General features: G+C 40.6%; 2 protein-coding genes across 9 annotated transcripts in view; one reads left to right on the forward strand and one right to left on the reverse strand.

The window, feature by feature from the left end:
• Positions 1-17,263, forward strand: part of Axdnd1 (axonemal dynein light chain domain containing 1) — a 193,402-nt gene extending 176,139 nt beyond the window's left edge. For 7 of the 8 annotated variants that reach the window (XM_010630238.2, XM_010630237.2, XM_010630241.2 and 4 more), the window contains 5 exons: positions 1,636-1,752; positions 3,883-3,987; positions 10,066-10,148; positions 13,859-14,103; positions 16,995-17,263. In XM_010630238.2, coding sequence (XP_010628540.1) covers positions 1,636-1,752; positions 3,883-3,987; positions 10,066-10,148; positions 13,859-14,103; positions 16,995-17,059 — 615 coding nt within the window. In that variant the 3' untranslated portion in view covers positions 17,060-17,263. The remainder of the gene's footprint in view (positions 1-1,635; positions 1,753-3,882; positions 3,988-10,065; positions 10,149-13,858; positions 14,104-16,994) is intronic. The other variant, XM_010630244.2, reaches the window with a different exon arrangement.
• A 2,293-nt stretch (positions 17,264-19,556) lies between these two features.
• The window catches only part of Nphs2 (NPHS2 stomatin family member, podocin), a gene marked incomplete at its 5' end in the record, with an annotated part of 20,040 nt that continues 12,542 nt past the window's right edge, over positions 19,557-27,054 (reverse strand). Inside the window, 3 exons of the mRNA XM_010630300.3 lie at positions 19,557-21,312; positions 22,386-22,464; positions 24,250-24,305. Coding sequence (XP_010628602.1) covers positions 21,034-21,312; positions 22,386-22,464; positions 24,250-24,305 — 414 coding nt within the window. The remainder of the gene's footprint in view (positions 21,313-22,385; positions 22,465-24,249; positions 24,306-27,054) is intronic.

The following is a 27,054-nucleotide window of genomic DNA, read 5'->3' on the forward strand; positions in this document are numbered from 1 at the left end:
TACCCTTTATAAATGCTTATTTTTCTGGGATACCCAGATCTTGGTTAGAAATATTTTTTAATTAACTACTGAAATATTTCATCAGTGTTGCAGATCTTCAATTGTAGTATAATTTAAGCAACTGGATGAATTAACACAATTATGATCTTGGCTATGAGCGGAGAGGCTGAACTTATCCTTTTATAAGGAACTCACTCCTGGGAGAACTAATCTACTCTCATAGTGAACAGAAACCTCATGACCAAAAGTTCCATTTCTCAGCATTGTTGCATTGAGGATTGAGTCACCAACACGTGAACTTTGGAGGATGCAGTAAGGCCGTAGCATAATCTATTCATCTGTTGCCCCTACTGTATCCGTTGCCTCTACTGCTTTTTTCTCTTTATAACTCGGGATGAATGTATATTAAAATCTATCCCCCATGTCCTTTGACCTTCTTTCATACTTTCCATCTGTCTGCATTGATCCTAGATCATTGCTTCTGGCTTATCTTCAGTTCACTAATCTACTATACAGTAGAATTTTATCTACTATATATTGAGTTTTTAAATTTAGTTGCTGCAATCTTACTTGGTCCATTTTCTGGTCTAATTATTTTTGTAATCTCTCTCTCTTTTCTCAAATTTACACTTGGTGCTCAGTGGAACGTCATCTCACGCACCCTAATCTGAATGCATCTCACTCCCCACACCTGCGTATCCAACTTTGTTCATTACCTCTTCGAATAGCAGCAGCATCTGCCTAGTGGCATGAACAATAAACTATGTGCCATTTAAGATCATATGCCCATCTAATCAGCCACTAAGTGTTGTCTCTTAAATGTCTCCTGAACTCTCCCATCTTCACTATCCCAACCACTGTGTTCAGTTCCTCCTTGTGTCTTTCTTTTCCCACTTTTTCTCTTCCTTCTTGCTTTCTTCCACCCATTCCTTCCTTTTTCCAAATCTACTTTCCTGTTGCTGGAAGGATAGCTTTAAAATGTAAAGTAGAAATGTGAATTTTTTCTGCCTCATTCCCTTGAGGATAAAATCTAATTCCCCGGCATGACAACCCAGCCCTTCCTCGATGTGTGGACCTCTATCCCTTTGCCTCAGAGTTTCTGACCTGTTGAATTGCTTTTGTTCTCAGAACCAGACACCTGCACACAGCATCCTTTGCCTAGATCTTTGTGTCTTCTGCTCTCCCTTCCTCATACTACAAGAAAAATCTCAGGTAGTATCTCCTCTAGGAAACCACCTTAGCCTCTTCTTTCACCCCCATCCACTACCAGGTCTAAATTGGGTGCTTCTACTAAGTAACTTTGTATATCCAGAACATTTTTTTTTCCTTTTTTGGTTTTTGGGAGACAAGGTCTTGCGATGTAGCCCAAGCTGGCCTTGAACTCATGGCAATCCTCCAGTCTCAGCCTCCTAAGTGCTGGGATTACAGGTGTGCACCACCATGCCTGGCTAGAACATTTTGTTGTCCTCAAAACTTTAAGTTTCTTAGGGGCAGGGACCATTTTTATTAACCTTTGTATTCTTATCACTGGGACAGTACCCACTTGCAGAATTACTGCTCATTTAATATTTAAATAAATAATCACTAATATTTATATACACTAATCTATAATTATAATATTGGTGCATTGCACAGGACATTATAAAAGAATTGATTGAGCCTGAAATAGACCAGCCCATTCAAGAGGATGAAGGAGAAAATGAGGAGGATGAGAAACCTCAGAAGGAAGAAGAAGCAGAGAAAGTAGAAGAGGTAAGATTATGTGCGAGGCATGGTGGTTTACACCTGCAGTTTCAGCTACTTGGGAGGCTGAGGTGGGAGGATCCCTTAAACCCAGGAGCTGGAAATCAGCCTGGGCAACATAGCAAGACTTTGTATTATGTAGTATTATTTTTATTTCTCTTTCTCTTTTGTAAGACTAGACATAAGTACCATGGAAAGTAGAAGTGGGTCATCTAGAGTGAACTGTTCTTTTCCCTGTAAAGCTTTATTCACACTTGCAGCCACACTTGAAAAGGTGTCTCTTCCTTTCTAAATCCAGCAATTTCCCATTAGCTTCATTCACACCTACCCTGTTCACTACGCAATATCTCACCATAGTGCTAGTTTTTTGTTTGGTTTCAGTTTTGTTTTTTTGAAACAGGGTCTCACTGTATAGATCAGGCTGCCCTTGAACTTGAGGTGATCCTCCTGCCTCAACCTCCCAAGTGCTGGGATTACAGTTGTGTGCTCCACCACATCTGGCTTCTGTCCCTATTTTTTAAAATTATGGTTTAAAGTCTCCACTGCTCAGCTGGCTTTCCTCTTTCCTCTCAGGTCCAGCCCCACACCTCGCCTCACCTTAGCCTGATCTGCCCTTGCCTATGCATCGGTAGTGATAGAAACCCTTTCTGGGCATTTGTAGTGAAAACAGTACTAAAAACCAGGATGGTAACTACCAATCATCGAGTCCCTATCATGAGCTATAATGCTGTACATGTTATTTCTCATTTACAGAACACAACTTCAAAGTATAAAATAGTACCTTCATTTTATAGATAGGAAAACTGAAGCTCAGAAGGGCTGACTGACACAAAATCATGTCACTCTAACTGGAAGAACCAGTGTTCAAAGCCAGATGCACCTGGCCGAAGAGCACTTGCTAGATCCTAGATGGACTCCTATGAACCCAAGACTGCCTTATACTCTCTGCAGTGTCTTCATTTGCTCCCCTGATGTTTCTTCTCTGCAGGTAGTTTAAATAGCGCCACAAGTTCAGGCCTTCTACTCATTGCTAAGACAGGACAACAATATGATACACTCAAGCCTCTTTTAACTAGCATTTCTGTTTTATTCTGATAAAGTGCCTGGCATATAGGAGGGCAAGTACTTTTCCATTTAGGTGCAGAATAAATTGAAATATTATTGTTGTTATTATCATTATTACAATTCATGTGTGGACTTAGTTCAGGCCCTTTCCTCACTATTTTATAGCACCTGTTATAGTCAGGATTTACAAGGGAATAGATTTAATATGGGACAGAATTTATAGGATTATTTTATAATATTCACCAAAAACCAGTGGTGGAAGCTAAAAAGTCTGCACCAGTGGGGTGAAGGATTTGCACCAGGCTGAGAGTTCTGCACCAGAGCCAGGAAGCAATGCTCAAGGCAAAGACCAGAGCTCCCCTGATGAGAACAGCAGCTATCCCAGAGGTCCTCCAATAATGAGAATCAAGTTTATATCAGGAAAACCAGCCAAGGCAGGCTTCTCCAAGTAAATCAGCAGCCTACAGTTCTCCCTTCATTTATCCTTTTATGCCATTGGCAGCAATTCTCAGGGAGTCTTCTGTGCCCAGAACCATGCTTAACCATTGGTTAAACCACCACACCTATCCAGCCTTCCAATATTATTTTCTCTTTAACAATCTGAAATTTCAAGGTGAATGTCGTACCCTTGTTTTGGTGCACATGACCCTTTAAACACACCTTTATGTTAACAGTAATCACATTGTACCATGACTATTCATTTTATTATCTGTTTCTGTTATACTTGAGTTCCTGAGTTCTGGAAGAAATCTTTTGTTTATCCTATGGTTATATTCTCTTGTACCGAATCCCTTATTTCCACAATACTTTAGTGTTTGTTGTATGTAAGTCTTCAGAAATATCTGCTGAATGATTAAGGCAAGTGAAAATTAAAATTTCAGGCATATCTCCAGGTTGCTTGACATATCACTGTATTAAACACCCGCTGGCTAATGGGTCCTTGGTATTTCTTTTTCTTTCTTTTTTTTTTTTAATTTTTGTTCCGGGGATTGAACAGGGGTCCTTGCACTTATGAGGCAGGTGTGGCACCACTGAGCTAAATCCCTGACCCTCCTTGGTATTTCTTTGCTGCAGAAACCTTCAACATCTACAGAGAAGGAAAAAGTCATTCGATTCATTGGAGAAGATGAAAATGTTCATTCCAAACCTCTGTTTGAAGCAGATGCATTATCTTCCTGGGTATGTATCTAGAACTGAACTAGAAAATTTAAAACTGTTAACGTTATGTGAAAAAGATATGGATCTATGTAACTTTTAGTTTTTCTAAGAGAACAAGGGGGAGCTAAGTAATGTATTTTATTTTATTTTCCTGTAGAATCTTCTATTAAAAACCTTCATTTTTTTCACCTTAACTTTACAAAATTTCTCTTATTTTAATATCAGAATTTCATCCTTTCATTAATTTAACAAATCCTCCATCAATATGTGACCAGTCAACATCCTCATTCAACAGATTTTATTGATGAGCACATACTTCAAACACAAGAATTGTTGTGAGATTGGAAATGTAGAGATAGTGGCTGTGGAAACTCAGTAAGAAAGCAGATTTAAAATTTCTCCAGAGAAATTTCATTCTAGGACCATAGTGCATTTATGTCAACAATAGATGTCTCCCTGTCCCTGTCCCTGTCCCTGTCCCTCTCCCTCTCCTTCTCCCTCTCCCTCCCCCTCCTAAATATTGTGATTTTAAGAGTCAATGGATCCACTGCCTGCCTTGCAGGCGCAAAGTCCCGAGTTTGATGCCCAGTACCAAAGAAGAAGAAGAAGAAGAAAAAGAGTCAATGGCTGGGCTTCATTAGATCAGTTCCCTGAAATTAGATGCAGTATTTTATGTATGTGTTCATATTGTGTATTTGCTAGGATTGGGGGAATCAATAGATTTCATAAAATTTCTCAACCCTAAAGAACCATTTCATCGTTAGGTAATCTGACCCGTTGGAATAAGTGTGGTGTATTCAAGGGTGGGGAGCTGTGGTGGGGTTGATAGTGGTAGATGACAGCTAGGTCATTAAGGTGGAGGCCTGGTCCAAAGGAGTGTACATCAAGGAAGTTGTAGGCAATAAGATCTAATTTTGGTAGGAAGATATGAGAAATCATGTGGAGTACAAAACTGGGGTACGAAGAATGCACATTCTCCCAATGTGGGTGTGTTTCAACGGATTTTCATAGTAATACATTCATTTGTCAGTCATTAAGAGTGCTTGTCAGCCATAGATGTTAAAGGAAGTAGCACAAATGCAATGCAATGTCATAAGACATGTTTAAAAAAACACCAGCCCCAGGCAAAGCCTTCCTGCTTCAGACTTCCTCACTTGAAGTAAGAACCCTACTATGCTATCCAACAGATGCATGAAAGTCAGGTCCTGAAACCAGGCAGAAAGCAGGGGAAAACAGGAGCCTGTAACGGAGCAAAAGTGAGGATTATTGCATGTCCTCACACATGTCTTTGATGCAGCTCCTGGACACCACTGTTCTGTATGATATTGTGTGGTACCACGTGGATAGCTCAGCTGAGGAGGGTGTGGCTCAGAAAGTCCATCTCTGGCCTTGTGAGAAGTTCTGCTTCTACCTTAGATCACTGAAAACCAAGCTGTCTAGGTTCTCATTGACCAGTAGTCTGGAGAGTGGACTAAAATGCCGTCTAGATGTACAATTATTTGCAAGTTTTTAGAGGTCAAGCATCACATTCATTCTGTGAGGTGGCAGCTGGAGCACTGCACAGGTAGGAGCACCAGGGGCTCAAACAGAAAGTTTGAGCTACATTGGTGGGGACAGACTGATGTTGGCAACCAGCAAAAGAAGTTTCCTTGAACTGGCTTATGAGGTCAGACATTTGGGCCAGAAGGTAAAGCTAGGAGCAGAGTATCTTGATTTAGGCCACATGTTCTTTCTGTTTACAGAGGTATCAGGGCTCCCTATAGATAGTTCAAAGTTTCAAAACTTTCCACTCTTTTCTTTTCTTTTTGTTTGTTTTTCTTTTTTTTCATAGACACTCAGCATCTGAACAAAAATAAGCATTTAGTAAGGATAAATGTCCAAGGCACCTGTTGGGGAGATGTGCTCTTTCTCTTCCTGATGTAAAAACACAGCTTCCAGGAGACAGTACACTTGATTAACATCGGGGATGGAAAGGAAAAAGAGAGAAAGGGATAGGAAAGCAAAAGCTTTGTGATCTGCAGATATAACTTGCCATGGTCCTCAGAGCTGAGTTGCAGAACAGGAAAGCTCTAAGATGTAGCTGCCCTGGGTTTCTAGTGAGAAGCTCCAGACTGCTGGGAAGCTAGGGATCTGAACATAGAGAATGCTGGTAACTCCTAGTGTTGTTTTTTCCAAATGATTGTGGGATAAGATTTTCCTGGGGCTGAGATGCAAGTGATCTCTCCACAGAAGTGGTAGTGAGTCATTACCAGCTTGGGCAGGCTAATTGCTTGGCCTGATAAACCAGAGCCTTACTCCTATTGCTACCTGATGTCTTAGTGCCTACCATGAGAGGGGTCTGAATAATAATATATTATTCAGATCTGTCCTCAGTGAGATGGGAAATAGGACTTGTAGGAATTCCTTAGGTTGTGGTTATTGTTTGTTTGTTTTTGTTTTGTGAGACAGGGTTTTGTTATGTAGTTCAAACTGGTCTTGAACTCTATATAGGCCAGTCTGACCTCAAATGTGTGGCAACCCTCCTGCCTCATCCTTCTGAATGCTGGGATTATAGACATGCACCACCATGTCTGGTTTGTAGGAATTCCTAGGATTATACTCAAAGCTGGCACTCCTGTACAAAATATAGGCTTCTGTTCTGTATTGAAGTATGGCTACCAATTTAAGTCACTGGTGAACCAAATGATCCATTAAGCAACATTGACTTTGCCTCTGTCTTGCCTGCGGAAAGCTACTCTGCCTTCAGGTGTGGCCCAATTTAGTCATTTCTGGGTGGTTGTTTCACAGCAATCTCGCGGCCCTTTCTGGGCCAGAATTAGAATCAGAATTCCTAGCAGCCTGAATTCCATAACATTTCAGCTGTCAGAGAAATGGGATGTCTAAATTCAGGAAGTTCTCCCAGAGGCTACCAAAAATGTTCAGTGCAGTGCACCCTAATGCAGACATGTGGCTATGCGAATAGGGTGACTTATAGCTCAGCCACTCAAACAAGGAAGACACTAGAAACAGACTTTCTAGGGGTCATCTTAAACTTACAGGTCTTGACAATGCATAGTTACAAGTGTATTAGGAAGGTAGAGTATTTTACCGGATCACCTGTTAATTCCTTTGAAAGGGCAAACAGGGTCCAGAGTTGGGATAAGCAGTATTTACAACACAAAAGTAGACATTCTACCTTCACCTCCTCATCTGTGTTAAAGGATGTCTGTGTTCTCCTTTTATAATACCATGTACCTTGGCCATAGGTGTCAAGAGCATTGATTACCCATTTTATAACAGCAACTGAGAAGGTACTTTGAAATAGATGGCTCCAGGAAGTATGTCCACAGCTCATAAGAACACAAACCTGGCTGGAAGTTCAGTGTTGAGAACTGGATTCAAAGGAGCTGGACCTGGAACCATATCTTCTCTGAGACATTCTCAACCTAGAGAGTTTGGTCCAATCCAAAACCCATTACTAAAGTCAAACACCAGCAAGACCAAGCCAAAAAGGTCAAAGGCAGAATTGGAGACAGACCAAGACTAGCTCGAAGCTACAATAGATACAAACAGATAAAGAGAGTCCAATACATTTTAAGAGCTATGGGTCCATGTTCATCTTTAGCATACAGTGAGTGGGAGAGCGTGAAAGCCATAGGAAGGTTAAGAATATGAACAAAGGGCCCAAGGCTATATCTGTGATTAGGGTATGGGTGATGCATGGCATTTACCACTTGATATACATAGAAGATGCTAGTGGCCAAGCATTCAGCATTTCAAACCAAAAGAATTTCCTGAAAGGTTTGAAGTGGACCTCTAAACATTAATATATGTATATGTATATGCTTGCCAGTATCAGAACAGAGGGATGTTCTCTTGGTACATTATCAACAAACATATATCTGATGACTAAATAAGGAAAGCCAGGAAGTTAAAATGTATGCAGTGTATAATCCTGGTTTACCTTAGGTTCCACCCATAGTTACACATGTTTCACAAGGCCATAAATCACGTGTGGAATTCCAACCTAAGAACAAACAAATATCACATGCTACTTTTTCAGGCTGAAAAATAATAGCACATCATCTCCCCTTATCTGTGGGGGATACCTTCCAAGAAGGTTTGCCTGAAACAGGGATAGTACCTGGGTTAATCCTCTTTTGTGTCACTGTAACAAAATACCTGAGACAAGCCAAATACCTGAGGAAAGAATTATTTTGGCTTATAGTTTTAGTCCATGATCAGTCCACAATCACTTGGTCCATTGTCTTTGGGCCCATGATGAGGCAAAACATTATGGTAGGGATGCATGGTGTAGCAAGGCTGTTTACTTCATGGCAACCAGGAAGAAAAAGGAGAGAAGAGGGGCTAGGGTCCCAATGTGCCTTCTAAGGGTTTGCTCCAGTGGCCTGACTTCCTTCCATTAGACCCCAGCTCCTGAAAATTGTACTACCTCCCATTAGCACCAGTGACTGGAACCAAACTTTCAACACCCAAGCTTTGTGTGTGTGTGTGTGTGTGTGTGTGTGAGAGGGGGGGGGTAAAACAGTACCTATGCAGGCACTGTGACACTATGGCGCACCAATCCAATAGCCAAAAGAGCTACAAAAGTGGGGAGCATATATAGCAGGGATACATTGGGCAAATGGATGATCTCATCCAGCGTCAGACAGACCAGGATGGTCACATTACTCAGAACAGTGTCCAGTTTTAAACTAATGCATTGTTTATTTCTGAAATGTTCCTGTGATAACTTCTGACTGTTTCACCATGAGTAATTGAAGCTGCAGAAAGTAAAGTCGTGTATAAGGTGGAACTACTGTATTTGCTTTCCAAACAGATTACCCAAGAAAGGGCAACAAAGTAGAAAGAAAAGAATACGTGACAGAGAAGGAAGAGAGTAGAATATCCAAAAAAAAGTTTAACATAGTTTCTTTTCTCTGGTTTTAGCAAAAGGTAGCACAGTGTGGTGGCATGTATGATCAAGGATGAAAGGCCCACAGAAGGGTTTTTGCCTTATCCCATTGATCATGGTATCCTTATGGAAAGTCGCCTAGCATACTAGTCATTTTATGCTGCTGGGACAAAATACCCAACACCCACAATTTAAAAGAGGAGAGGATTATTTGGTTCATGTTTGCAGTGGGTTCAATCTAGAGCCAGCTGGCTCCCAGGCAGAAATGGCCATGGTGGAAGGGCCTGGGAGAGAAAAGCTACTCATCCCAGGGCAGCCAGGAAGCAGAGAGGAAGGAGGCCCTAGGACCAAAACTACATCCAGGTTAGACCTCCAGTGACCCATCTGACCAGGCCCCACCTTCTTATAGGACACTGAGCTATGAACTCATGAAGAGATGAATCTTCTGATGAGTATAGCTCCTCCATGATCCAAAACAAAAAGATGAGATTTGTGGGGACATTTTAGATCTAAACCATGACAGCTGCCCCAAGACATTTCTTTTCGATGTGATGTAGGGTTTACTTGCCACTGATTGGGAAGACAGATAAATGGGATTTTTATAAATATATACTTCTCAGGAAAGGAAGTGTACACTTGGAACTGTACTTATATTTTTTTCTTCTAATATCTTTCTCCACCTTCCTCTTATTTTGATTTCAATAATATATCTAGATTCAAAATAAAGAAGTGATTTTAGTTTTCAAATTTTCCTCTTCCTGGAAAGATTTACACCTTTAACTGATTTTTATGAAGTTCCTTAAGGAATTTCAAAATCTTATTTGGCTTTGCAATATGCTTAGTGAAGTAATTATGAATAATAAAATCGTTAATTTCTTTGATCTTGAATTTATTAGAGAAACATGTTTGCCTTTTTTATTTTTAGAATCTTTCCCTTTGCTTCTTTTTGTCATTCTTTTCCCTTCTTCCTCTTTACGTTGCTAATGAAATTCATGTCTATCTGTAGTATGAATAATTTGGAAGTTGTTAAGCTATTTGGCCCAAGGCAATCTCCATTACTTTTTGGCATTAAAGGTATGCTTAATCTTCTATTAGATAAATATAAGCAGTAGAAAAAGAATATTGTGGAAGGCTTGATCTTGAACATCCTCAGGAAGTAAGGTTGGGACTCTCAATTCATTTATACTGCATATTTCATTTGTCAGAGAGAATCAGCTAACCAAGGCACACTGGCCCACAAATACCTTGAAGCAATGGCTGTAATTGAACATATGCAGACGAAGCTGATGTAAGTACGAAGTGTCACAGTGATAAGAGGATGAAGACTGCCAGTCAGCAGTCTGGCTGAGGAATCCACACTTCTTTGCTTACCTTTCTTTGTCGTGCTTATTTTGTTCTCACTAGGAGTTGGGTATCTCCGAATCTTCTTGAGGGAATGAATTTTATGGCTGTGGTAGGTACATCCTTCATAATCCACAGTGCAGAATGAAGTCAGAAAGAGAGAGAGAAGAGGGGATGGGAAAGAGGGGAGGGGCAAAGAATTAAGAAAAATTCAATTTAGAATGTTTTCTAACAGAAGACTTAAAGAAAAAAATAGAACTGGGAGGAATTAGTGTGTTTAAGAAAGAGTGTTTCATAACCCAAAGAGGAGTAAAGGCAGTACAGTTAAGATGGCTGAGGAGGCTAGTCGGAGTTGGTCATCTGAGGAGTGCTTTGTTTTTCTCGGATGCTGTTGTTCAAATAAGAATTGAGTCTTCGACATGAAGCAACATAGGAGCCCAGAAGCAGCGCAAGACCTTCTGGTAGGGCCACCCCTTCGGCACAGCACAGCAGAGGAGCCCAGCTCTGCAGGGGCCAACACAGCAGCGTCTGTGCCCCCCACCCAACAATAGAAACAGGGTCTCTCTGAGGCTCCTAGATGAAAATTGAAGCCCACTGGAAAAGTGAAGAAAGTCTGCAATAAGGGCACAGCACACCACCATAGTTGGTAAATCAGAGGGACCAGCACCTCACATCGGAACCTGGTCTAACTTCAGGGGAAAGACAGCTGCACCCTGCAGTAGAACCTTGCAGCTTTCAACCCAGCAGGAGGTCAGAGATCTCAACTTGGGTCTTGGAGCCCGAAATCAGCCTCATCCTCAGGGAACAGCTGCTGGCTTGCTGAGACTAACTTAGATCTGCACACTCCTGCTCTTGCTGTCTACTGTGTCAACAGAGGCACACCCTGAAGGAGGCCCTTTATTTGTATTTTTTATTTTCAAAGTAATATTTTTCTCTCATCTTTAATCATTTAAAAAATTTATCTTTTTTTCTCAAATTTTTTTGCTTTTTAAGTTTTCTTTTTCTTATCTTTCTTTCTCTCTCTCTCCCTTCTCTCCTCCATGATCTTCATTTCTTTCCCTTTTTGTTCCTGTTCCTATCCTATTCAAATTTATTTTCTTTTTCTTTTCTTCTTTTTCCTTCTCTTGATTGCCATTAGTTTTAAAAGAAAGTGATTACAGTCTCTAGTCTCTTGCCGTTAGCTTGTTCTGTTTTGCGAATATTTTATTCTATCTTCTCCTCTCTTAACAGCTTCCTAGAGTTTGTGTGGTCTTGTGTCCTCTGACCTCACTTCTAACCTTTCTCTATCGTATCTATCCCTCCATCCCCAATGACTTCTAAGTCCCCATCCTGAAAAAAAAAAAAATAGATGAACTCATGACCATGATGGAAACCAGGAATGCCCAGCATAGGAAAGAAATGGAATCCATGAGACAGATTCAAACAGATACCCAGGAGATTTAAAAACTCTATAGAAAGCATTTGCAGCAGAATAAACGAATTCAAGAGAAAACAATCCAAAAATTCGTTTGGAACCAGAAGAGACCTAGAATAGCAAAAGCCATTATATGCAGCAGAGATATGGCAGGGGGGTATCACAATCCCCAAACTGAAACTGCTCTACAAAGCCACTGTGGTAAAAACTCTATGGTACTGGCAAAGAAACAGACCTGAGGATCAATGGAATAGATTAGAAGATGCAGAAACACCAGACATACTCAGTTACCTCACATTTGTCAAAGGCAACTATCCTCACTGGCTGAAAGATAACTTCTTTAATAAATGGTGTTTGAAAAAATGCCTTTCACCTTATCAAATATTAAAACTAGATCCCTATCTTTCACCATGCACTAAACTAAAATTGAAGTGGGTTAAAGATCTAAATATTAAAACAGAAACACTAAACTTACTGGAAAGTAAATTAGATAGAACTCTCAAAGACATTGGCACAGGAGAAGACTTTATGAACAAATCCTCAGCAACATGAAAACTTGCACAAAGAATCAACAACTGGGATCTCATTGTATTAAAAAGTTTTTGCAGTTTTTGCAGTGCAAGAGAAACCACCAACAAGGCTAAGAGGCAACCTATAATGTGGGAAAAAATTTTACCAGCTGCTCCTCAGACAAATGACTACTATCTAGAATATATAAAGAGTTTAAAAAATCAAACCCCCCCACAAATATAAAGACCTGATTCAAAAATGGGCATCTGAAATGAACAGACAATTCCCAAACAAATAAAAGCAGCAAATAAATATATGAAAAAATGTTCAACATCACTGGTCATTCAAGAGATGCAGATGAAAACAACACTGAGATTCTACCTCACCCCAGAAAGAATGGCTGCTATCAAAAAATCAGTAACACCAAAAAAAGAGGGGCGCTGGGGATTTAGCTCAGCGGTTCATTGGCCTGCCTCGCAAGTGCAAGGACGTGAGTTTGATCCCTGGTACCACCAAAAAAAAAAAGAAAAAAGAAATCAATAACAAATGCTGGTGGGGGTGTGGAGAGAAAGGAACATGTCTTCATTGTTGGTGGGAGTGCAGACAGTGCAACCACTGTGGAAGTCAATATGGACATACCTCAAAGAAGTAGGACTAGTGGCCCCATTTGACCCAGCCATCCCTCTGCTGGGTATCTTTCCAAAGCAATTAAAAGAATCATTCCACAGTGATATATGCACACCCATGTTTATAGTGGCACAGTTTGTAATAGCTAAAACTTCAAAACAACCCAAATGCCCATCAGATAAAGATGTGGTTTTTCTACAAAATGTAGTACTGCTTGGCCATAAAGAATGAGAAACTAGAGACATTTATAGCTAAATGGATGCACATTGAGGCTCTTAAGTGAAATAAATAGGACACACTTGAGTAAATACCAAATAATTTCTCTGGTGTGAAAAACTAGAGAGTAACTAAAGTTCAAATAATATAATTGATAGTATGAAATAGGAAGAAAATGGCTAAAGGGGAAGTGGGAAGGGGAGGGGAAAGGAAATAAGAAAAATGAAAAAATGGAAACAAAGTCTTTGAAAATAGGGAAGAGTGGAGGGGGTGAAGGGAGGGCAGAGGTATGGGAGAAAAAGTAAGAATCCAGATAGATCATGTAAAGGTACAAGATCCCAATGATGAATGTAACTGTACTGTTTGTTTTAAATGTACCTATAAACTTACTGGGAGAAAAAAGATGGCTCCCCCCAAAAAGGCATATAGATATATAACATGCTCTGGTAAGTAAGGGGATTATCTCAAGCTGGTTGTTTTCATTGTAAAATCTGGCTCTAGAAGCACTAAGAAATAAGGAATGCTATTGGACTTAGTCTATTGAATCATATGAAGCCAAAGTTAACTCCTGAAAGAGGGTCCCTGACTATTGATGGAGAATTTCAAATACCCAGAAGTCAAAAGTAACTGATAAATTATAAATAATTTGTATTCTTAAATCACAGTATGATTGCAATTCTAACATTAGGGTGCAGAGTGGTTTCTAGGCCTTTAATTCTTTGTTAATCTTTGATGGTCCTGCTTCTTCCATTTGGACCAGAAGACACACTTATCTGCTCTCCCACTACCTTCTTTTTTTTTTTTTTTTTAACATAGTGAGGTCCTGTATCAAAGGTCCTTGTTTACCCCTTTCCATTTTGTTGTGTTTCTCTGGACTTTGCTCACATCAGGGAGGTTGAAAGCAGAGCCAGAAGGGCAGAGGAAAGGTTTGAGGATGTAAATGAAAAGTTTCATCATACTCTCATAAGAAATAAAGACCTGGAGAAGAAACTGGAGGAAATAGTGCTTAAGCCGAGACAAGAGTTGGAAAAAGGAGAGGAAAATGAGGTAGTAAAAGCAGAGGAAGAAAAAGAAGAAAAAGAGGAGGAGGAAGAAGTCAGGCCAGTAGAAAGTATCATACAATCTCAAAAGAAAGGTAAACATTGCTTTCTTATTTTGCTTTATTTGGGTTATAGTTAAAAATCACCCTTGACTTGGTCATAAGTATTTTAAAAGAACATGAGTATCTATAGTGGTGACCCATTGTCTGTACTTCTCATAGGCATGCAAATATGTTTAATGATCTGATCCAAACAACTCTCACACACAAAAAAACAAAAAAACTAACACTTGTGGACAAATAAACTAACACAAAGTACAATTTTTACTTAAAATACTGGTAGTTTTTTTTTTAAACTGGAAGAAAATGCTGATCATAAGGTGCAATATAGTTTTATAGGTAATACCTATAGAAAGAAAAACATAAACCTTTAGAACATAATTCAGTGGTATATGTAGCCATTCCTTTAAAACATGTATATACTTCTACCAAATAATTTCACTCTTGAAAATCTAGTCTAGAGAAATAGCTGAGTGTGGTGGCCCATGCCTATAGTTCCAGCAGTGCCCCATACCTATAGTATAGTCCTAGCTACTCAGGAGGCTGAGGCAGGAGGCTTCCGTACGCTCACATTGAAGGCTAGCCTGGGTAACGTAACAAGCCCCAGCAGGAAAGAGCTGCCACCTGCCTCACAAGCTCAAGGCCCTGAGTTCCATCCCCCATTCAAAAAAAAAAAAAGAGTGAAAGAAAAAAAAGAGAGAAAGGGAAAACAAAGAGGAAAGGGAAGAAAGAAAAGAGAGAGAGAGAGTAAGAGAATCCATGGGTTGGGGTGTAGCTCAGTGATGGTGTGCTTGCCTATCTCAAGTGAGGCTCTGGGTTGCTCTTTAGCACTGCAAAACAGGAGAAACAGTAAATGAATATGAGATATTCAGTGCATTATTAAATATTATAGTAAAAATAGAAGCAGCCTGCCTTTCCAGTCATGGAAGAAAGACTAAATAAATAATGTTATATTTGACTATTATCCAACTATTAAAATATATTTATAAGGAGTTTTTAATGCAAAGATATCAAACACAAGATATAGAACATTTGTTTTAAGACTAGTAAAATGACCAGAAAGAAATGTGACCAAATATTTACAGAAATTGTCTCTGTGTAATGGAGATCTACAGGGAATTTTATCTTTGTTTTGTTTTGGTATTTGCTGGGTTTTCTATGATTTAAAAAAGTCTGCTTTGATTCTCCAGGGAGAGAAATTTTCTTTAATTTTTTTGGCTTTTTTTAGCTCTTTAATCTGCTTACAAGCAATCCTCAATATCGTCAGTGTTGGAGAAAATTTTTTGAGTTTTGCTTTCATCTCCAACCTGTGATCTGTTCCCAGGACCATTCCTGGCACAAGGATAATACTGGGAAAATACTGTAACTACTTCTGTTTTTCTCTCACCCCTGTCTTGCCTCCAGCAGGAGCAATGGACTCAGCCAGCCCTCACAGCCCCTGACCCTAGGCACAGGGTCATCAGTACTGTTTGGAAGAAGAGTTTGAGTCATTTTCTTTACTGCTTTTGACTCTGAACTGGTGGAAATGTTATTTATTCTAAGTGTGACAGTCCTTTAGCTTTAGGTTTTGAATATATGTGAAATATTTTTTCATGAATTTTTAAAAATGTCATCCCCTTAAATTCTGGATGCAGTTTTATCTCAATTTAAAAACTAGACCTTTTCTATGTTTAGAAATAAATATACAAACCATACAAAAGTCTTTGTTAAATTGGAGATATTACCTCAGTGTGGAATGAGAAACTTTATTGTGTCCATTTTCATAAAGATCTTTAGGATTAGGGTGAGTCCAGAATTGAGAAGTTTCAATGATTTAAGGTACAGGTAGCGATATCTAGTTAGTCCCCAACCTGTCCAAAGACATTGGCATTCTTCTCCCGTCTTCCAGACCCTGCATCAGAGTCACTGCTGAGGCTCTGAAGTGGAGGATGAGAAGCTTCTCAAAGCTTGGGAGATCTGGCTCCTCATCAAGGCAGCCACTTGCCCTGTGGGTGACCAGAATGTCCCTGAGGTAGACATTTCTTCCAGTGAGCAGGTAGCCCTTGAAGAAATGCAGATGCTCTGGAGCAATCTGACATTGCTGTATTTGTGAGAGTTAGTGCAGTGCAGTGAGATCACTGTTTTCCTGAAAGTTGCGCTCTGAAGGAGTGGAAAATTGTACCTTGGTAAGGATTCTATGAATGCTGGGTAAAGAGGAGATCTGGACAGAGTAAGGGAACGTATTTATTTCTCTTTTCATATCCATATTTTTAATAATTAGCATATTGCCGTGTTCTTAGCTGTGGGTAAAGAAATGAATTGAAAGGGGAGTTTACAGAGAGAAATATGACTTAGTCCTTGATCTGAAAGGGGCTTGAAACTGCAAGTGGGGAAGATACACTAAAATCAGCCCAAGGGCGTGAACAAAAGTGAGCGAGTGTAGGGTGCAGATGGCAGCAGCCAGTCTGAAGGATTCAAATCAGGAATCTGGGCATCACAGAAGAGCACAATTGATGGCCAGAGGCCTGTGGCACCATTCAGGGGCAAGGCTTGTGTAGGGTCTGCGCTCAGGAGGCTGGAGAGAGAGAGGGTAGAGACAGCAGAGGGATGCATTATGAAGGAAGATTAGAAACACCGTTTGAATTTTTTTTCCACCAAGCTTGATACATGAACAAGAGCAAGGAGGTAATACTCTTCCTTCTCTTCTTCGCTCCTTGGTCACATAGTCCCCTGCCCCAGCACCTCGAACTCATGCAAGTCACTGACCTTACTTAAACTTTGGAAAATGTATCCTCAATCCCAATAACCATTTTAGAGTCAAATGTTTAGCACATAGCTTATTTATAAGCTTGGGTATTACTCAGGAAAAATGGGATTTTAAAGCAGCTTTTTAAACCTTTAGTAAATATATTACTACTATAACACTCTAATTGTTTTTGCCTTCTCAGAGGCACCACGCAACGTTAAATCCAAAACTCGGACCAAATCCAGTAATAAGCCTAAGCCCAAGTAACATCCAGTAGAGCACAAGGGTTCACAGTGCTGTGTCCCTGGACACGCCCGGCATTGCTGAGCTGTGGAGCTGACAACATGCCGCACTTGGAGGATTCCCTTTGCAACAACTGCTAGAAAAGCCACGGTATGCAAGCCAAGAGCATTTTCTCTCAGCACAGCAGTGGCCATAGGGACTCCGTGTATTCATTTATTCCCAGATTAAAAACGGTTTATGGAAAAGTTTGCTAGCCTTTTTTATTGGTTTCCTGAGAGATCTGTGAAAAGTGTTGGTTTCTGTCAAGAAAATAATGCTTTTTGAAGACTTTGAACCCTTCAGAGAAGACTAGCAAATAGAAGAACTTCATTTTTTCAATTTAGAAGGGGGAGGATCTAGATAACACTCTTAGGTGTCTGCAGCACTTTTAGAGCTCTTCTGGTTTCAGACATGCTTATGATTTCTCGGATCTTCACAATAACCCACAAATAGGTGAGGGAGATACTGCTCTTCCCGTTTCCCAGAGTGAAACCAAGGCCCAAGATGGTGAGAGGACTTTCTGAAGTTACAGAGCTGACTGGTGTCCAAGTCCCCAGCTCCTTGGGCTCCTGTCTAGAATGTTTGGCAATAGCGAAGAAGTACTTGGTGTTGGCTCATAGGGCTTCCTTCACAGGGCCGATATTGCTGAAGATTCACCAAGAATCTCCATCTTTTTATTGTCTTATATGTCTGTTCTGATAAGGACCCTACATCCACGTAGACGTGAGACATGGACTAACTTCCAAAGTGTTACAAATGATAAGTGGATATGCGGCAATCACTCACCCAGGGCTGCTTTCTACACTGGGCTGCTCACTCCCTTGCGCTTTATCTGTCTGACTCCAAACACTCATGGTGAGATCGCTACACTTATTTTGGCTTCTGCTGGATACATTTTTGATATTCCTTTGGGTTTATCGCCTAGGATTTTAAGCCTTTACTCTTTCAGCCTCAGAAACCACCAAACTCCAGAGCCTCTAGCCTTGTTTCTTTTCATCTTTATTTTTTATTAGCACCTGTTTGCCATACATAATGATCACACTCATCATGGGGAGTTCGTACCTGTACATAATATAGTTTAATTATCCTTTTTCCCATTTCCCTCCCCTCCCTTCAACCTTTCTTCCCTTCCCCCTTTAAAAAATCTATTTTCATTTTTTCCTTCTGTAGCACTTTTCTAAAAAATCCCTTTTCCATTCCTTCCCCTCCTCCTACCCCCTCCCTTGTTCCCCTTCACATTTGAATAAATTCCTACTTCCCCATATCTATCCTCTATTTTGATCCTTATTTACACTCTGGGTTTCTTATACAAGAGAAACAACGTGGTACTTAAACTTGTATGTCTGATTTATTTCACTTGAGATTGTGGTCTGGAGGTGCATCCATTTACCTAAAAATGTCTCAAGTTTATCCTTCTTTATGGCAGGTAGTACTCCATTATACCACATTTTCTTTATCCATTCATCTGTTGATGGGCATGTGGACTATGTCCAAGATTGAGCTATTATAAATTGTGTTGCTGTAAACCTGGGTGTGTATGTCTCAGTGTGGTATGATGCTTTTAGCTCTTTCGGGAAGATACATAGAAAATAGCTAGGTCAAATGAAACTTCTAGTTTTCTTTTTCATTAGGAATCTCCATACTGATTTCCATATTGGTTATGCCAACTTACACTCCCACCAACAGTGGGGAAATGTTCCTTTTTCCCCACAGCCTCCCACCATTTGTTATTGATTTCTTGAGGATAGCCATTCTTTCTGGAGTGAGATGGAATCTCAGTGTTGTTTTGATTTCCATTTCCCAAATGATCAGTGAGGTTGAACAGTCTTTTCATGTGTTAATTTTCTGTTTGTATTTCTTCATCTGTGAAGTGTCTGTTGATTTCAAATGCCTGTTTTCGAACTGGATCTTTAAATTTGGAGGGGTGTAACTTTTTTGAGTTCTTTATATATTCTAGATATACTCCCGTGGCTGAGGAGTAGCTGGCAATTTTTTTCCCATTCTGTGGGGTATAGCTTCACTCTTAGTAATTTCTTTTTTTTTTTTGTACCCGGGATTGAACTCAGGTCCTTGCGCTTGCAAAGCAGGCAACCGAACCGCTGAGCTAAATCCCCGGCCTGTAATTTCTTTAATTGTACAAAAGCTCTTTAATTAGATAAGGTCCTATTTGTTGATTCTTTGTAATATTTTTGTGAAATTGGGATTTTGTTCATAAAGTCTTTGCCTGTACCCTTTTTAAGAGTTTTACTTATTCCATCTTCTTGTCCATTCCACGATCTGGTGTTTCTGTTTTAATATTTAGATCTTTGACCCATTTCCAGTTTAGTTTATTGCATGGTAAGAGATACAAGTCTAGTATTAATCTTCGGCATGTGGAAAACCAGTTTTCCCAAGACCATTTATTAAAGAGGCTATTTTTCTTCCAGCAAAGATGTTTGACCCCTTTGTCAAAGATAAGGTAGCTGAGTGTGCTTGGAGTTGCTTCTGCATCTTGTAGTCTGTTCGACTGATCCTCAGGTCTGTTTTATTTTTTTGCCAATACCATCCCCAGCCTTATTTAAATTGAAACACTTCAGAATTTGCACATGTAATCTTCTATATTTCATTCCCACCATGACATTATAAGCATTTGTTTCAAAGTGCACACATACTCAGGATCATAGGACAGCAAAAGCAGGATAGAAGAGAGTTTTTCCTCATAGTGGGCAATAGTTACAGCCAGATGGCAATTTCTCCTTTTCCTTGCCTAGGTTTGACTATTTTGATGACCAGAGTGGGAAATGGGGAATGGATTATCATGTTACCTTGTCCACTCCACAGTCTGTTGAATATCTGTTTGGGACTGGGAGTGGGAATGTCTTACTTCTCAAAAAGTAGTAGTTTATCTTGGTGCAGATCATGTTTGTTGTATCTTTACAATATAGGTCTCAGCTATCATGCTGTAATGCTTCTCTGAGCTCAGAAAAAGCTGGAGGTGCAACTGATGATCCCTTTTCAAAGGGTTATTCTTCTGCATCCTGTACTTAATTCTCATACTCTACTGAGCAAAGGCACTGACTGACACATAGGCCAGAACTTTAGAGGGCAGGGGAGTGCTCTTAGTCCCACTAGAACTACTGCTAAAGAACTCTGTGGTAGTAGTCAGGAGCAAGCTGGAAAGGCTACTGCAGGGCATCTATAGATCATACTGTTAGAAGAAATAAGCAATCTGGTAAATTCTACACTGAAATACAATACTCTCACCCCCCTATTTCTACTGATTCTTTCTCAGTTTTAAAGAGTATATATATATATGGTTTTTAACCTTTTTATTAATTAATTTATTTAAAAAAGGAATCTCCATAGAAAGAATTCCTTTTAAATACTTTGGAGTGTAAATTTTATGTCCAACACAAGCACATCTCTTCTTGCATTTACTTAGGAACACTGAGGTGTCACCACTGTGCACCTACCAGGGTTAGGTTGAAGAACTGAAGGATTGCGTGTGGTGGGGTGGTGAGTGAGCAGTTCCTGTGAAGAACTGGTAGTGTAGTTGGAGAGAAGCCTGAATCTTAGGTGCAGGTTTACAATTGAATGTGACAAGCACAATGATAGGGGCTTCAGAGAAAGGAATATGGAGGCTGCAAAAACCTTGCCAACGGGGCCAGTCTGTAGAGTAAAAGGAACATTTATTTGAACTACAGTTTCAGAAGTCAAAATTGAACCATGTTTAGAATCAAATTTTTTTCCAAATTAGAATGTATACTAAAGCTCTTTCCCATAAGTACTCTGATTAGTACTGATGGTCCATCTAAACTTGTGAGGTGCCTTGTATATCCTTACAGCATTTTATGATCTTCCATTGTATGTACCTGCACTTAGATGTAAGGACATTCCGTTTGCCAACCAGAGAAGGGCAGGAAGCGAGGACCGAGTGTCTGAAGACCGCTTTACAGTTGTATTATGCTTTGCCCATCTCCCTATAACATGGGAGAGTCTTTCTTTTTGGGATTTAGTGGCTCAACAGGTTTGGCAGAATTTGGGAGGGGGATGCTTCCTTGAGTTCGATTGCTAGGAGAGGGCAGAAAATTTAGAAGGTCAAATGGCAAAGGTAAAACCACAGTGGAAGGTTTTTCTGTGGACAAAGACTGAAGAGTGTGGAGGTATCGAAGCTGAACAGCAGCCGGAGTTCCCGACAGAATCTCAGCTGCCATCCTCAGGGACTCCGAGGCAGCCTTCTCTCCTTCCGCAGCTATCATCTAGAAAACAAGGGTGAAGAAAAGCAAAGTAACTGTGCTTCTCCATTCCGTGAGGATTTTAATGGCTCTCTATTCAGTGTGCCTCAGCAAACAAGCACTGCATATCTGCTGGCAGGTACTGTGGGCACAGGAGAACAGATTCAGCCTTTGTTCTGAAGGCTCTTGAGGTAGGGGAAACAGATTAAAACATTCATCAACATTCAAGGTGGAATCTATTATGGGCCATGACGAGTATAAATGAAACATTAAGGAAGCTATTAATGTCTAGTGGGCTTGAAAAATTAGTAGGATTTTGCCACACAGAGGAAAAGTTGGCCAGCTTTCCAGATAAAGGCATGGAATAATGAAAGCGTGACCTCCAGCTTGGTCAAGACAAATGGTAAGCATTTCAGAAGAGGAGGCACCAAGCTTTCCACCCAGATACCTCCCTTAAGTAGCCAGAGAGGACCACCTTTCTCTTCAGGGCTCCAAAGCTATCGCTGTTCTTTTGTAGTTAGGGTTTTCTCTTCACGTACTTTCTGTTCCTCCCTTCTTTCCTCATTTTCCTCTTCCTAATGCTTCCCGCCCTCCACTCCTTGGAAGCTGCTGGCAGCCAGATTTTTGCTGCTCCCTGGTTGCCTGAGTGGAAGCTATGAGTTGCACAGCTTTCTCGGGCCCTGGCATCGAGGGAATGGGGCACTCTTCATGGGTGTTGCTTCAAAGCTTGTGCAGACCTTGGGACGTGGGCCTGAGACCTACAGGTGATTAACCTAGAGGTGACAGGTGACCGAGATTACCCGGGGAAAGATGTCAGCACAAGAATGAGGGAGGAGAGGGGTTGAAGGCAAGGCTCAGGAAGGAGGGGGACACTGTTAGCAGCAGCCTGGTAGAGGAAGAGGTGTGGCGTTGGTCCAGAGGCTAGTGACGGGCATAAGAGCGATTCCAGTAGAGTGGTGGGGCACAAGTCGGATTCCGCCCAGCGCCTGGATGAGTCAAAGGCAAGGAAGCAAAGGAGCAATGCTCTCCACAAGCAGGCCCGCCTTGGGCTCCCGGTGCAGGCTCACTGGGCGTTGGGAGCCCTCAGTGTTGCTCACCCGCACTTTGGCCTGTCTCTGTGCTTCGGCTTCCACAGCGAGCGAGTGCTGAAGCCCGGCAGGCAACCTTACGTCTTTACTGGAAAAGAAAGAGGGCAAGGATGTAGGTGCAGCAGTGACCTTAGCAGCCAGGGCTTTCTCACACTCTGGCCGCCCTCTCTACGGCTGTCCCTTGGGTAGTCCTTTTATTTTATTTTATTTGTTCGGTACTGGGGATTGAACTGGGGTCCTTGCACTTGAGAGGCAGGAAAAGGTACTGCTGAACTAAGTCCCCAGCCCCCCACTTCTGATTTAATGGAATGTGCTGTCCCTGGAGTCCTGAGGTGGAAGGTAGGGAGGGAGCGCATGTCAGAGTCTCACATGCAGACGCGGATCACCTCTGATGTTGCGGGGGCCGTGGGCTCTCTTCACACGCACAGTGCATTTTGCATTCATCTGTGATCATTGATCATTTTTCCAATTTAAGGTTTAACCTAACGTCTAGCTATTATATTTGACAATGATACAGAAGATCCTAATAAGATTACTGACATTGAGAAATGGGAAGAAAGGAGCTAAAGGTGTAGGGAAGGTGGGATGGGTAGGGGAAGGGTAAAAAGGGAAAAGAAAAAAAGGTGAGATAACGAAAAGATGGAAATAAAGTGGTTGTAGATGAGGAGGGGAGGAGGGGGTGAAGGGAGGACAGGGACAAGGGTAAAAAATGAGAACCAAGACCTGTCATGTAGAGGTACAAGATCCCAACAATGAATGTAACTGTACTGTATCCCTAAAATGTACCAATAAACTCAATTAAAGTTGAAAAAAAAAATTTGACAATGAAAACCAGCCTCGGAGAACCATACAGTTAATAACAGAGAAATTTAAGTTTATAAAAGACAAAGATTGATTTTGAAGAGTAAAACTGATCAAATACAAAACCTTAGTGGATTGCATAAAAAATACAAAAGTGACTTATTACCCTGAGGATGGCTATGAAAAATGCATATATGGAAGAATTTAATAGTTCTTTAAGAGGTTAGGGTTATCTTATAATCCAGCTATTTCACTCTTTACACATGCCTATGTATGTGAACATGTTGAAATAAAAGAATGTTATTGTAATATCCATAACAGCCAAAAAAGTAGCTAAGTGATGAACAGATAAGCACGATTTTATACAGGCATACAATGAAATGTTATTTAACTATAAAAAGGGACAAAGTACTGATACATACTACCCTTTCCATGAACCTCGAAAACATGCTAGGTGAAAAGAGACCCGACACGAAAGGCCCCTATGGAAGGATTCCACTCATGTGAAATGTCCAAATAGGCAGATGCATTGAAACAGAAACTAAAGTCGTTATCGGGAGGGAGAGGGACAAGGGAGTTCCTTTTAGGATGATGAAAACATTCTGAAATTAGATGGTAGTGCTGGTTGTACTTTGAGAATATACTAAAACCACTGAGCTGTGTGCTTTAAAGCTGTGTATGTAGTAAGTTTTACATGATTTCTGTTTTAGACAGGATCTTTTGGGATGTAATTGAGGCTGGTCTTGAACTCATGATAACCCTCCTGCCTCAGCCTCCCAAGTGCTGGGATCACAGGTGTGCACCACCATGCCCAGCAAGCTTATGTGATTTATCTTTTAAAACAAGGTTTGGTGTTTTTAAATGCATGGTGAAAAAAACATGAGAGTAATTTGCCCGTATGTGACAATGTATAGTATATTTTGCTTGTGAAATATTAGATGGTTTTTCTTTTTTCTAAATTTATAGTAATGTAGTTATAGCATTCAAAATAATTTTTCAAAAATTAAATATTTTAAATGAAACAAATATTTCCCTTTATTATATTATTCTTCCTGGTTATATTCCTACCCACATTTCTATTCTCTCCACTTTGATTCCCCAAATACAGGTCACTGAATCCAAGGCAACCTGTGGAAAGAAGAGTTCAGATATCAGTAGGCGCCTCCAGATGGCAGTACAGCGTGGCTGTGCAATTGTGTAAAAAGAATATTTCCTTTCAGGGGACAGTACTTGATTGCTTTGCTTTGTTCAACTTCACGGTATCTGCCACAGAGTTAACTTGTACAGTGCCACTCCATAACTATTTGTGGACTTAGTGATGCGACAGGCTGAAAATGACCCCATAATGTCCATGTTCTAATTGCTAGAACCTGAGAATGCTACCTGAAGAGGCACTCAAGTTATGATTAAGTCAAAGAATCTTGAGATTGTTCTGGATTATCTGGGTGGGCCCTAAATACAATCACAAGTGGTACTGTAAGAAGAGGCAGAGGGAGAGACAGAGCTTGCAGAGGTGCACTTTGAAGATGGAAGAAGGGGAGGAAGGGCTGAGGAATGCAGGCAGCTACTAGATGCTGCGAAAAAGGAAACATTTGTCTCTCACAACCCTCAGAAGCAACCAAGCCTGCTGGCTCTTTAATGTAAGCCCCCTGAGACAGATCTCGACTCTGCTCTTTGATACCATAAGAAAATAAGCTCATATTGTTTTAAGACACCAAGTTTGTGGTAATTTATTATAGAAGCAATAGAAAACTAATAATACAGATGGCATATTTGTTAATATGCTTTGAAATGCATTAGAAAATAACTTGAAATATATTAGAGAATAACATCTGTAGCCTTCCTGACAAATGGCCGTCATTCACAGGGTGCTTTCTGTTCCATTCTGCTGGTGGCATCAGTCCCTCCTGCTTCCCAGGCCCTTCTGTCCTCTGAGGCTAAAATCAGAAACGGGGAATGACGGGTGAACTGTGGGTTCTGGAGAGGAGGGGCCAGGCTTGGTGCGTTCCATGCTGCTTTTCCTCTTTCCTCTGTACTTTCTGATGATTTCTCTGTGTACAGAGAGTCTGAAAGACCGACTAATTTGGGGGCCAGCTGAAAGTGAGGAGTGTTGATAAATACACCACAGAGGAGGCAGCATCTTAAAGAACACATATTGTTTCCCTGTGGGATAAAAGGAAGGATTTCATGTGGAAGAAACAGCTCAAGAGGAGACCTGTAAGAACGAAAGTGCTGAATGCTGGGCTTACACTAAGGAGGATGGAGTATTAGATGCAGTGGAGGAAAGATGGCAGCAACAGTTGGGTCATTTCTTCATTCGTCCAGACAACTGTCTGCTGAGTGACAAGTCCATGCCAGGGGCTAAGGACAAAGAGATGAAAAACATATGCCACCAGCCATTCGGAGTTATCATTATCTGCAGAGACACGTATGTAAATTCATAAATTGTAACTTAGGGTAACAAAGATGAGCTTGAATGACAAGAGCCTGACCTTTATCCTTCAGAGGAGGACAAACAAGGAAGATGTTGCAGAGGACAATTGAGGAGTATGTTGAGTGTCTTTTAAAGGACAGAACACTGACTTCCATGTGTCCCTCTTGTTTTTCTCTTTCTAGCTTCTCGTCAAATGTTTCCCTTTTCCAAAATGCTAATTCTCGTTTTATAATACTTTCACTGCATCTCTTCAGATTAGAAACTGCTCAGGTTCCACGAAGAATAATCATGAATGCCTTTGATGCTTAGGGTCCATGTGTTTGAAGTCCTCCTTCCACCTCCTTCAAACTTAAAACTTCATTAACTCATGCTGGGCTTGTGTGCCGCGTGGCGTTCATGGTAGGCTCAGTCACTGGTGTTGCCACTTGACTGGCCAGTGCCTGGAGTCTTGCTCTGCTCGCATCCTGTCTCCTTCGTACCTCCTGGCCATGGATGAGAGGGTTGATCTTGCAGCCTGTGGCCTACATGAGGCTGCTTGGGAGGCATGTTTTATTCTTCTCTCCTCCTCTAATTCTAAATCAATTAAATCTGGACAATTGATTGGGCAGTTAATCACAGAAGGGTTGTGACAGTGTAACTTACTTCAGAAAGCCTTGTTTGAATTTACCGTTACTTGACTTGTGCATACTATGCTTGTTACCCCAGCTGGACTGCAAGCTCCGGAACTGTGCTCATCATCCTCACATACCACAACCCCTCCCATCCATGCCTACCACCCCACCATGTCACTGGCAGCTACTCCCAATGCTGCTTTTTATAATGAATTTAAATCACAGGGGCAGACCACGGATCACTGGCGCAGGGCTGAGAGCAAACTCTGTGCGCCAGACTTGTGGTCCTAAGTGACTCAGGGTCAATTTGGCAACTTCTTGAGTATCTATAAACTCCCTAACAGATGGCATCTTAAATAGCACATGGAATATTTAATAACTCTCAGTGAATAAGTGAGTAAAAGATAGAGATACTTCAAAAGATTCAACTAAAAAGGAAAGTAAAAGAGAAAAGGCAATGATGTAACATCAAAATAATCCTTAATTCTGGAGATGAAAATGGTCCCTGAACATATTTAAATTGCTTCTCGCTCTTATAGTCTTATTCTTTTTTCATTATTTAGAGAATACTTTATTAGTTTCTGTAATCAAACCCTCGTAGATTTGACCTTACATATTTAGTATGATGTGTTACCCCTGTACACATGGGAAAAAAAATAAAATAAAATAAATTAACATTTCTAGACCAATATGGTTGTCCATTTCTGTACAATGACAAGTTAACACAGTAAATTGGGATGACTTTTTCCAAAGTTGGCAGCACCGTTAAAGTTTCCCAAAATTCAATTTATATATGTGTGTGTGTGTGTGTGTGTGTGTGTGTGATATATAT

Source organism: Fukomys damarensis, unplaced genomic scaffold (genome assembly GCF_012274545.1).
Source record: "Fukomys damarensis isolate Sample0158 unplaced genomic scaffold, DMR_v1.0_HiC HiC_scaffold_11, whole genome shotgun sequence".
NCBI classification, from domain to species: Eukaryota; Metazoa; Chordata; class Mammalia; order Rodentia; family Bathyergidae; genus Fukomys; species Fukomys damarensis.